This window comes from Stylophora pistillata, chromosome 5 (genome assembly GCF_964205215.1).
Source record: "Stylophora pistillata chromosome 5, jaStyPist1.2, whole genome shotgun sequence".
Lineage (NCBI taxonomy): Eukaryota > Metazoa > Cnidaria > Anthozoa > Scleractinia > Pocilloporidae > Stylophora > Stylophora pistillata.
In genome coordinates, this window is record NC_142523.1 from 15,939,011 (window position 1) to 15,952,482 (window position 13,472).

The 13,472-nt window shown below is 38.8% G+C and overlaps 1 protein-coding gene and 1 pseudogene across 1 annotated transcript; both read left to right on the plus strand.

The window, feature by feature from the left end:
• The window catches only part of LOC148730522 (uncharacterized), a 31,479-nt pseudogene that overhangs the window by 5,403 nt on the left and 12,604 nt on the right, over window positions 1–13,472 (plus strand).
• On the plus strand, window positions 10,484–11,874 carry LOC148730523 (uncharacterized). Its single transcript, XM_088761309.1, has one exon. The coding sequence runs from the start codon at window positions 10,528–10,530 to the stop codon at window positions 11,206–11,208; it is 681 nt and encodes a 226-aa protein (XP_088617435.1). The 5' UTR covers window positions 10,484–10,527; the 3' UTR covers window positions 11,209–11,874.

Consider the following 13,472-nt stretch of genomic DNA (forward strand, 5'->3'; position numbering starts at 1 on the left):
GACTTTAATAAGTCTCATAGAAATAAAACACATGAAAAAATACATTCGAGAACAGATCAACGGGAACCACAAAAATACTCACTCTTGATTTAAACTACTCAACGCAAGTCTCCGATTTGTAGCGTTAAAACACATCAACAAGTTTAAAGATAAAAATCCATCACATTGCCTAGTGATCGGCTTGCATCAAACAAACAATACATGGACACCGTTATCGCCCAAAGGACAAAGGAATGTCAGGGTTGGGACTTGATTAGGGGGGGACTGGCTTGAGCAAACTCACTTTAGGGGGGCAGAAACTTGCTTGAGCAAACTCACTTAAAGGAAGATACCGAGACTCTTGGATCATAAAAGCTTCTTCTTTAATGTATCCGGCATGCCTTGCTGCTACAACTTCTACAGTATCTTCTCTTGATTAACTCCAAAACTGTCCCACACTGTGGAAAGGACTGGAACACCATCACTTGAAAACCAGAAACGCTGATAACCTCATTGCCTTTAAGAAATCAATTAAGATTTTTTCTTAACATTATATTTTTCTATTTCGCATATATCTTTGTCATATTTTACAATCTTTTATATATAATATTAGATATCCTTATTATTTATTTATATTTTTTGACATTTGGTTAGGACCTCCCTGAAAATCATGTTTGTATGCGTGGACATCCTCATTAAAGATCACTCTAACTCTGCTGAACTCCAACTTCAACTACTTTCGACCACAACTCCGGCTTCAACTGATGACTATCAAGCAAATGCTACGTGCCCATTTTCTCATTTGGTTGTTTTATTAACCTTAGGAGTCAGTGACACCACACCTGTGCTCTCTGTGAGATAGCGGCAAATATGACCGTGTGATAAACATCTAAAGCACCAAAGCCTTAAATCAATGATAACCTCCCTAATTAGAAAACATTCACAGATGTGCACCTTTCGCTGATAAAAGGCTTAAAGTCTTTTGGAAATAAAACAAGTCAAATAAAGATAATCATAAAAACATCACATTCGAAAACAGATCAACAATAACCACAAGAATTTAGTTTATAATGCATATCAACGTTGTATGTTTCACAAATGTTTCACAATGCATATCAAACTTCTATTCTTTCTCAATATGTCACGTTTGATCAGAATAAGAAAATTACGTGGCCCAGTTACTTCTGATTAATTTCCCTGAATTTATATGAAAGATTTATCAGTACGTGCTAAACTGAAAGGATATCAGAGTTAAGCTATTTACTCGTGACAGCGTGTGATTTCAAGTGGTTTCTGACTTTCTTATCACTTAGGTCCGTCGCTTCCTGATTAAGATTCCTATTTTAGCAAGGTAACCGACAGTTAACATTCAACGAAGTTCTGCAGGATATAAATAGGCACATACATAAGAAGATGTTTTACAGCCAACACAAAGCATTCGCGCAAAGTAACCATCGGACAATGGCGAAGTTTCTAATGCTCGCTGCTTTCTGAAAAATTTTATAGGGAAGCATGGTCCCATATCCCCACCTCTAAGAAAGTAATGCCTGCGGTGTCAGAATCGAAGGCTTTGAGGTCCAAAATCTTACTATCTCCCACCAAATCAACTTTAGAACTCTAAAAACTAACAAATTTAAAAACTGAAAAAAGACTTTTACCACTCATGTCTGCCAAGCCAAGTGCAAGACAAATCCTTTATCAATCATTAGTTTTACAACATTTGTTGAAAGATATGATTTCATAAACATTTACATTTTTATCACAGTGACTTGCCTTGCCATTGAAAACTAAACAGGGGTCAATCTTCGTAGATTGATCGTCGATGGAAGGAAACAATACAGAAAAGATCGTCTTGACAGTCATTTGACTACAGTCTGTGTGCAAAACTAGCCCTGATGTTCATTTAAACATTTCATGGGCTTTTTTTCCTACGCGTTCTCTCGTTCACGAGCGTCGGATCGTGACAGATACCAAAAAATGTTTCAAAGTTTTTTAAATTACATTTTTCATATATACGCACGTAAAGTAATATTTCTGTGAAACCTCTTTCTTTAATTTTCATTGCTCCTGTTTACCATATAACCTATTCGCTGAATAATTGTTCTGTGAATGGGGGATTTTGCCCGCTATTGCCACTGCGCACTCCAGCTGCGCATAAGCCATGGTCGTGCATGTTCGGGTGGAAAAACTCGTCTCCCGCAATGATCACGCGAGAGAGATCAGCCACGATGAAAGGGATGTTTAGCCGTATAACTTACGGGTAAATTGGTTTAATCGCGCTACCTATGGTCAAAACTGAAAAGAAAATCTACTGGAAAATTGGTTCCCATAGAAAAACAAGATGAAATGAGAAATTATATTTTACACATTAACTTCGATCAAACAGCATTTTACGGACATACCATAGCGTAACGATGATATTTAATTTACCGGGCTGTGGAAACGCCAAATTGTCATTGGGCCTTACTTAAAGTAGTATAGTTCGGGTTTCACTTTATAGCCATAATTCGCATCGCTTCAAAGAATCGGAATGTCGTTGACTCGGAAACTTATTCCGTCGCTTCTTAGACTTTGATATCTATTATTTTTCGAACAGAGTATTCGATAGCATATTCACTTTTCATTTTGAGCTCCAGAAGGTCTATCGAGGTCGGAAAGGAACGGAAAATCCGACCTTAAAATTTTGAAAGTTGGCCGCGTGGACTTCAGTTTAATCATTTGTTCTGATCGCATTAGTACTACTTAGCATGGGGAGGTAGGGGGAAAGCCTCTTTCACACAAGGCAATTGCACTACGCGGTTGCCAATGTATTTACTCACAGGGGAGGTGTTAGGACACCTTGAATTAAATGTGATGACAAATTTAAAAGAACCTGAAATAGCTTAGAAAACGTGATGACCCCTTTTTTTATAGCGCCGAACAACAATTAGACCTCTACAAACACACAGTTGATTTTCCATTCAGTGCAAAAACTGTTTTGCCAGAATTTATGATTGTGTAAGTGAGAGTGATCAGTGTTAAGTATTAAGTATTTTATTTTATTCTGTGATTTTATTTTATAAAATCCCCTTATGAGTGAGCGATCACAAAACAGGTTTGTAGGGATGAAAGCGTAGTCTTTGTATTTTTCTAACTCAACACTCAATCTAGCACGTCGATCCAATTACCTTTTTTTCTTTCCAGAAATCCATCTTTGCTCGGGGATTTTCAGGGATTCCAGGATCCAATGGCATACCAGGAATGCCGGGAATTCCTGGGTCCCTGGGGTTGCAAGGACAACAGGGAAAAGATGGAGCCAAGGGAGAGCCTGGTGTCAAGGGACCGAGAGGTATGACAGGGACAAGAGGAGAAAAAGGAAATGAAGGGTCAAGTGGTAAAAATGGTGCACCTGGAATGATGGGTATAAAAGGAAATAAAGGCAATGAAGGGTCACGTGGCAGCGGTGGACCGCCAGGAATGAAGGGTGTGAAAGGAGGACTGGGGCCTAAGGGAGAGAAAGGAGAAAGTGTGAATAGTGCAGTCTCACAGACCAACTGGAAACAGTGTGTGTGGAAAAATATGAATGATGACAGAGATAGTGGAAAGATCAAGGTATAGAAATATATAAAAAATACCATAAAAAAATTTGGGAGTTGGATTAAATAAACATTTTTAAAATTTTAAAATGGAAGTTAACAAAATTAATTTGTATTCAATTCTGTGCTTCATAGCAGGCAGAAAAAGTACAAAGTCATTGAATTCTTCCCTAATGTGTACCATTGTTATAAAAATTTTTTGCACTAATACTGTCTTCTTGTCATTTGATCCAGGATTGCTCATTCAACAAGCTGCAGTCTGATACAGCCATGAAAGTCTCATTCCAGGGAATTATGAGAGTCCGAGGCACTTCAGATAAATGCAACCAGTGGTTCTTCAAGTTTAATGGAAATGAATGCAGTGGACCAATGACAATTGAGGCTGTTGTACACAACTATTGGCCATCTGGTGATCCCAATCTGCATTATCACAGATCATTTGAGGGATGCTGTGAAAACATCCCACAAGGTAGGGTTACTGTGGGGTTATGGGTAGGAAAGTGTCCCAGTGGTACGACACAGGGTGATGCCTACACTGGATGGTCATCAGTATCCCGAATAATGATCGAGGAAGTCTCTAGAGCCCAGTCCTAACTACTCCTGTCGTTTTCATACAAGGAACGGTGAAGACTATTCCATTTTGTTTTTTCCGTCATCCTGGCTCTCAAGATTTTCTCCTATTATCGAAGTCCCGAAGTAAATAATATATTCCTTTATGTCGCTGAAAATGTTTTCTCTGAACATGTCCCCAACTTTTCGCGTGAATAAGATATAAGATAATTTCGTTTTATTAACAGAGTTAACAAGGTTGCTGATCTCTTTTCAGTCGCGTGATAGACTTCGCCGAGATGAAGGCACTACTCGTAGTCTATAATTTACAAGTTTTCAAAGTGGAGGTGGTAGATGTTTAACGAGCTGTGAAGGGGTGGAGTAAATATTCACCCTAGAATTGAAAAGTTATTTTAGTATAGCACAAAAAGATGAATTTAACTCGTTTATTCCTGTAACGGTTATGATATTTTCGGGCGCAAATTTCGTGTGCGTTTCCTAGAGGTTAATATCAAAACATAATCGGAACTTGAGTAGTCAATCAGGGCGCGCCCTAAAACGCTATCCAGTGTCTCGGTAAATACCAATAGCAATTATATTATTATCATCATTGTCATTAACAGCACTATTATTGTCATTAATGTTATTATCAAAGAATTCTTTTAAATACAAGTTGATCGTGCTCGAACATCCTGCAGGTACAAAGCTTGGTCATATTTCAGCCATTATTCATTGACCAGCCGGCTAGATCAAGTGACATGTATGGGTTGTTCCGTTTACTGATAGGAACTTACCTCAAAGAATTTGTCAACTTTACATAAAGTGTGCTGTCAACCTCTTGGAGGCTAGATTTTGAACAGAAGCGCGGGGTCACTATGCTAAGTTTAGAAAGACGATTTGCCATGGAATACATGTAACTTGTTGTTGTATCAGCCAAATCTTTAGTTATTACTCGGCTAAATCCAATAATGAGTAACGCTGAGAAATTCGCTAGATATTTCACGTAGAGAAAATTCTCTAATTCCAAAGAAGGCATAGGCCACAGTGAAAATTAAAAAAGAAATTAAAACTTGTCCTCTCTAACGAACACCAGCTACCTAGGGTCAGATAAATCATGGCGGCAATTTTGGGCATAATGCTATAGTCAAAGTATCGAGCATAACGCCGGGATGATGACTTAACTTCATTTACATTTAACTGTAGCCTGACAATGTCAATGGTAAGCCTGGCCTGCTTTTCTTGTTTCCACTCTAGAAATTTGATGCAGCAAAACGTTGTGTTCTGAACTCTGGTAGACCTTTATTGTAAGCAAGGGGGAGGGGATCAGCTTTAGAAACTCTCTACGGTGGCCAATCAAATCAAGTGATCAAACCAATTATCTTGCAATACCCCTTACTGATACAGCCCCAGGTTTCTTTTGAAAACTACCCTCTTTGAACATCTAAGGACTTGCCCGCTTTTATCCTGCGCATGCCAGTTTTTCAAATTACATCATTGTTATCTGTGATATTAACACTAAAGGTGGTAAAACTAATGCTATCACTTCAGTTATTTCCTCAATCAAACCGCCAAAACAGCATGAACTGGAACTCGCTTTTGGCTCTGGACGAAAGCGATCTGCGTAGGATTATAGAAGATTACTTTCGTCAAGGGTATGAAAATAGAGTTATTATCGACTTTTTTAAGGAGCAGCGTGGTATTGTTATCAGTTCGCTGCAAAACATGGTTTCGGAAAGGTAAACAAGCAAAGGATGGAACGAGTGTTGGCGGGAAACTAAGAACTATTACCCAGTCTTCCTTGGCGTTGCGTTCCAATTTTTTTTGTTTGCGTTTTCTTTTTTTTTTTTTTGTTTGCGTTGCATATTTTATTTGCTGCAGTATTTTTTGTTTGCGTTGCATTTTTTGTTTGCTGCGGTACTTTTTTTGAGCAATAGTGAAAATCAGACCTGAAAAAAATTTCAGGCCTGTACGGGATTCGAACCACTGACCTCTGCGATACTAGTGCAGCGCTCTACCAAGTGAGCTAACATAACCGCAGTTCATACATATGTTTCATATGTTTGTTGTTGTTTGATTTATCATCTACGGGTTTATGTCGAATTAATTTGATGGCCTGCTCCCAGTTGGCTTGTTAGCTCAATTGGTAGAGCGCTGCACTAGTATCGCAGAGGTCAGTGGTTCGAATCCCGTACAGGCCTGAAATTTTTTCCAGGTCTGATTTTCACTATTGCTCAAATAGTGCTTTACTGCGAAGGATCGTGCACATATACGTTTCATAACCGCAGTTCATACATATGTTTCATATGTTTGTTGTTGTTTGGTACTTTTTTTCTTTGCGTTTTTATTTTTTTATTTGCTGCAGTATATTTTTTAGTTGCTGCAGTATATTTTTTATTTGCTGCAGTATATTTTTTATTTGCTGCAGTCTATTTTTTGTTTGCATTGAGCCTTCTGGGCCCCCGTATATATATGACCTACGTCCAGTCCAGTTCTCGAATGACTTTTTCTTCAACACCTAAAGTATAAATTATATAACTTCGTGGCACAGGAAATTCTCAAAGAATGAACTGTTTTCGGTTTAATTTCTCAACAACCCACTTTTCTATGTATTTTGTGAGCTTCTGTACTTCTAGGATTAAAACGTTCGAGCAAAAAAAAAACTTCCGGAGCCTTAAAAAACAAAACACACCACTCATCACACTGACTAGCTTTCGGATCAAGGTTCAAAATTATCCGAACTTTTGAGATCATGGATCACAAATATAGATAACAAAAGGAAAAATGTATATCATGGAATCTAAAACCTGAGTCAATATTTTTTTCGATTGAAATGCATTCGCTTATCTTTTTTTTTAATAGAGATATATTTCATCCATCCTGTTTGTTCCTGTAAGTCCTTTGGATTTAGCGGTACATCTGGGATTTCCCGTTGATGAAAAGTAAATACAAAATTACTAAGGACCAGCAAGCACAGATAGCCCAAACTCAGCTGTAATCAACAAGAGCATTTTCTCTAGTCAAAACATCAGATGTGAAAAGGCAGTCTCATTAAGAAAAACATAACAACTTGATTTGAAGAAGGAGGCTTCGATCCAGAATACAGTGCATTAATACCGTAGGGGGAAACTAGCTTAAGCAAACTTGCTAAGCGGAAGGGACAGAGTCTTCAATCACAAGAGCTTCTCCCTTGATGTATCATGCCTTGTTGCTAGAACGTCTCCAGTATTTTCCCCCTGGTTAATTCCATCTCTAACTCCAAAATTAGACTATAACTCCACCTACAACTTATGTATATAAAAAAACGTTCCGTACTTTTGTTCTCATTTGCTTCTTTTCTTCACCTTGTAAGTGGACACCACATCTAACAAATAGCGGCACATATGACCGTGTGATAAACAATCTGAAACACTGAAAGTTAAAGTTACTGATAACCTCTACAATCTGAATAAACTCACAGATGTGAAACTTACGTTCATCAAAATGCTTCAAGTCTTCTGCAAATCTTTAAAACACTTAAAATAATGATGATCTGATAGAAATAACACATTCAAGAACAGATCACATGAGCCACAAAAAAGTCGTTCTTCATTTTATAGACTACACAACGCAAGTCTGCAATTTGTACCACCAAAACACATCGAATGCCTCGTGATAAGCGTGGACCAAACACACGGTTTTCAAAACGTTATGTGCTATTTTAGAATCGCTCCAATACATGAATACTGTAATCGATCAGAGTATAAAACAATGTTAGGACGCTAGGGGGAAACTACCTTAAGCAAACTCGTTGAGCGAAAGGCATGAAGAGTCTTGGATCACAAAGCACAAAGCTTTTCGTAATGTATCATGCTTACTGCTACATCGTCTAGTTTCTCTGATTCACTCAAACTCTACACTCCTACTCCAATTCAACCTCAACTACGTTTGACTTCATTCGACTACTGACAGCTCCAACTACAACTTATCACTATCAACCGGCAAAAGCTAGGTGCTTACATTTACACAGTTGGTTTTTTTTCCTTTACCTTGGAAGTTGACAACACACCTGTGCTCCATGCGAGATAGCGGCACATATGACCGCGTGATAAACAATCTGAAGCATTAAGAGCGTGTCCACGAGAAAACCGGACAGGGAGTGATAAACCCCGAATCACCGATTTGGCTCAAACTTGGCACAAATGCTTAGTATCATGAGTTAACAACTATGTGAAAATAATTGGTCAAAATATTTAATTCCCTTGGAGATATAGGGTCCCCCTGGGAAAACCCCCATTTTCTGCATTTTTTGCATAATTAATTAGCTAACTTTGCATTGCTGCTGACAAACTGAAAGTCCATCTGCAAATTCAATCAACTGGGTTGTATTCTATATCTATCAGACTTTAAGAAAATTGAATTGTTTTAACTTTTTCTTTTCCTTTCTTCCCTTACCTCTCGCTTAAGTAAAGACGACTTTTTCTGGTTTTGACAAAGTCCAAAAATTAGGGTATTTTAAATCTCAATATCTCCGATTATCAACCACTTCTGATATTTATTATCCAACTACACCTAGACGAGTACAAATAACGCCATAGACGAGTACAAATATCACGCGGTATTTGTACTCGTCTATTGTAGAGTACCGGTTAAACATGTTTTCTCCCATCGCGCAAGCGAAGAATTGGATTGTAGTTGCGAAAAAAAAAACAAATAGTGGACAATTTGAATCATATTTCCGACGGCGAAGAGTCAGAATGGTTGGCAAATATAGATCCAAGTTCATTAGATGAATCGAACGAAGAAAAACAGCTTGACGACCAGAAAATTTCTTCATGTAATGAAGAAAATAGAAACAGCAACACAACAAAGCGCCAATTCCGTTCCACTTCGCATACTTCTGTCACGCACTCCTTGTAAATTAATATCCGCGAAATTCATCCGCACTGAAATAACAGTTTGGCGTGTTGGATAATAAATAACTTATTAGACGTTTTGTTGTGTAGTATCACTGAGTATTTTTACTCGTTATTTGTATTTTGACGAGCCCTACTGCACAACTCGTAAAAATACTCAGCGATACTACACAACAAAACTTCTAATAAGATATATTTATTCTTGTATGGGCAGTGAAAGCCATCACTCAGACTTCCAAAATCGGTAATAAAATTTTTGGGAAATCTATTTCATAACCCGTGCGGACGTGAAATCCACATCTACCTCCCGCTTTTTAGTCTAATCCTCAAAATTCCGTACACCACATCTTTGTTTTACTAACTTAAAATAACTTGAAATTTACAAGAAATTTCCCAGAGAGTATCGTTTAAACATGAACGAGGAGAGAATCTTTGAATGGTGCAAGTTGAGCCCTTTTTGAGAACCTTTTTTGCAGCCATATTTAGATTATTCTGGAGGAAACGCAGCGGTTGACGATGAACATCAAGGGCGCATGTAGTCGAACTTTCTGACAAATAAATTTAGGAAGAAACTTGATAGTACATACATGTCTCTGTGGTGCCTCAGTTGCAACTCTTGGCTTGATATCATTTGTTAGATAAGTAGCTATTATGTCAACAATGTACCAGATTTGATTTGCTTCGTTGCCTTGTTGAAATATTAAACGCAGACAGAGCTTTCGGAAAGATCCATCAAAATGATTGTTCTTTTAAGGCGTGATGCTTATTGACTTATGTGATACTTATCGACTTATGTGTTGGGGGCAAATAGCTAATTTGATGCCCTAAAAGCTGATATTGATCAAAAGGACAATCCGCCGACAGAGCTGAATAACGTATACGCATGCGCTAGGTTTTGCCGCGGAAACACGGATTTTGAGTCGTTCGCATGGTCGATTTCTTATTCTGTTGCTTCGAGGCGTCGTTTTCGTTGCCGCTTTTCTTTTACAGAACAACCTCCAAAAACTTGGTACACCCCCTAAAAATTTTCAAAAATTAATTTTCTCCTTAAAACCTCTGGAAATAGGAAAATGCCTTCTACGAAAACAGAGTTCCTCGGTTTTAGAGGTCAGCCCTTATTATTTTCCGCTAATTTCGTTAAATTTAGACCTAGAACACATGAGCCCGCGTTGTTGCCCGCATACTAACTGACGTGAGCATTCATTATTCAGCTCTGTCCAATCCGCCATCTTTGATCAGATTGCGCCTGCAAATTTTATTCAGCGGTCAACTTTGACATTTATTTAGTATGTTGTGTTTCTAGTCTACAAAGTTTAAAATGTAACAAAGATATTCTTGCTTTTCACCCACGTGACCCACGTGGCTTGACCCACGTGGCTTGACCCACGTGGCTTGACCCACGTGGCTTGACCCACGTGGCTTGACCCACGTGGCTTGACCCACGTGACTTGACAACGGTTGCTATCCGCCATGTTGGTGTCCCTCGACAGTAAACAAATTGATCGAAAAGAGGAGCTAGTGTGAGGAAACGTATGAGAGTTAACTATGGTTTATGCATTGTGTGGGGATGTGGATCCAAAAGTGGCAAACATAAAGGTCTTAGATTCTTTCGGATACCCAAAATCATCACTAACCAAGGCGAAGAATACGAGGAACTGACTAGAAAGCGTATGGAAAAGTGGATCAGTGCAGTAAGTCGTGGCGACACTGCAGGGAAGAATATCCTCGAGACAGAAAGAGTCTGCGGTCGTCATTTTCACCAAGGACAGCCTTCGAAGGACTTCGATCAATTCAATCCAGACTGGGTACCTTCCCTAAATTTAGGAAAGAAAGAATATCGACGTCCAAAGGACTTTAAAGCTTCTGTAGAAAGATATGAGAGAGTTGAAAGGAGACGGAAGGCCGCCATTGAACAACAAGAGCAAGAAGCTACAAAGAAGAGAAAACTTTTAGAACAACGCAGTAATCGCATCTGTGATTTAGACTTTGAATCTGGGGCTAGTACATCAGAAACTACAGAGGAACAGCTAACTGATGGAATGGATACAGATAACTTTTGCGATGAGCAGGGAGCGAAGTGCGAAACTAAAGAGTTTGCACATTCCTCCACACAAACAGAGCCCGAAGTGGCACCAACTGCTGCCAGTGAAGGGACCCAAACTGAAGAGTTTGAGTATTTATTTGAAAGACTTTGTGGCTATAAGGCACCCTGAAGAGATTTCTTCGATACCGACAACAAAGTGCGGTTTTATACGGGGCTGCCGTCCATCGAAGTGCTGATGAAAACATTTGAACATGTTGCACCTTCTGTGAACAGGAAAAGCCTTACTCTTGATAAATTTCAAGAGTTTGTAATTGTTCTGATGAAGCTACGGCTTCATGTCCCATTTCAAGACTTGGCCTACCGTTTTTCTATTTCTGTTAGTACAGCTTCAAGGATTTTTTCTTCCTGGATTCGAATTATGGATGCTAGGCTCTCCCCACTTGTGTACTGGCCAGAGAGGCACCAGCTGTGGCACACTATGCCTATGTGTTTCAGATATTCATTTGGAAACAAGGTGACAGTAGTCATTGACTGTTTTGAGGTGTTCATCGAATAGCCTTCTAATCTTCTTGCCAGAGCTCAAACATTTTCTTCGTATAAACATCACAATACCATCAAAATACTAATTGGTATCACACCTCAAGGGACAATTTGTTATGTGTCTAAGGCATGGGGAGGTCGCACATCAAACAAACATCTCACTGAGAACTGTGGTTTCTTGGAGAAGTTACTGCCTGGAGATTTAGTTATGGCCGACAGGGGTTTCACCATTTCTGAAAGTGTCAGTCCAAAGCATGCTAAGCTGGTGATCCCTGTCTTCACAAAGGGTTGAAACAGTTGGACCCTTGATGTTGAGGAGACCAGAGGCATCGCCAACGTACGTATCCATGTGGAGAGGGTAATAGGGCTGCTCCGCCGCAAATACACCATCCTAGAAGGCATACTTCCAACAGATTTTCTTTCCAGTAATCACCGTGGAACAGTAGACTTTCAAGTTCCTTTAATTGATCGAATTCTGAGGGTGTGTTTAGCACTTGTTAACTTATGCCCTCCTATAGTCCCATTTGACTAGGTATTTTACTTTCTAAGGATGGTTCAGAAATAGTGGAGCCGAATAGAATGTCTGTTGAACAACATGCATGTGTGATCCTAGTTTCCAGGAACCCAAGCCTAACTTTGTAATGAACTTCTTTCAGTTGAAATCTGTTTTTTTTTTGTTTTCCCTCTTTCTCTTGAAAATGTTCATTAGCTCTGTTATCAAAATGCCCCCCTCCCATGCACAAACGCATAGTAAAAAATTTAGGCATAATATAACTGGTTAAGTGTACCATTTAATAGCATAATGCAGTATAATGATTTGACAAAGTATCTTGGCTGAAAAGAATGCAATTGTTTTTCTTCACTAACCATCTTGGACACCTGTCTAAGCTTTAATTTAATTTTCTGGAGGGAAACTCCCATAACAATTAGAGGGGGTCTTAAAACAGAAATCAGCCCCTGAGAGATGGCAAAAAATAGGTGGGGCTAAGTGATTTTGCACCCCGAGAAATGTGAAATAAAAATTTAAGTTTTCCCTAAAAAAGGAAATATCTTGGATCTAGTAACTCTTGACAGCACTGTGAGTGAAACTATGAAGCTCTGTCAGTATCAATAAATCCCCTAGCTGAACCCCCCTCAGGAATACAAAAGAATTTGAACACCCTAAAGGCATAGCACTTGGGGGTAATTTATTGCCCAGTTTATGGATGGGACAAGCACCCCTGTCATGTTTAAGGAGACCCCCACAACTCCCCCTCCTCCCCCCCCCCCAAAAAAAAAAAAAAAAAAAAAAACTTGCATACTATCAAACAACTCATGCAAACAGAAAAAGAACTAATTTCCCAAGTGGTATGTCACTGGTAAATATTGGTATTTAATTATCTCAATGTCAGTTGGACCAGCACCAGATATCCCATTGTTCAAATTTGGTATTGATTCCATCTTTCCAATAAATAGGGCCATAATTTCATTAGACTATCCTGGTAAAAATTTAATTAATTCCCAATATTTACCCATATATACCACTGAAGCAAACACCTTTTTTCCCTGTGATATGAAGAATCTGAAATTCTATTGGGCCTATTTACCACAAAAGATATGGTCATCCAGCCCTTAGATCTATGATTAATTTGTTCCTTTGAATTCTTGCATCCTATAAATAAACAAGTATTGCTCTAGGTTTGTCACTGTTACTACCAAAATACTGAGAAATTGCTCATCTTCCCATTTCTCAGACATTCAGCCAAATGTGAACGCATTCTTGAGGGATCAAAGGTTACCTGCCTAGGGTCTCCACCATTAGCAAGAAAGCAGGCAAAGGCAATGGCAAAAATGCCACAGTCATTACCATTATTTTGCTGTTGAACTGGTGCATAATTGAGTGAATTCAAACGA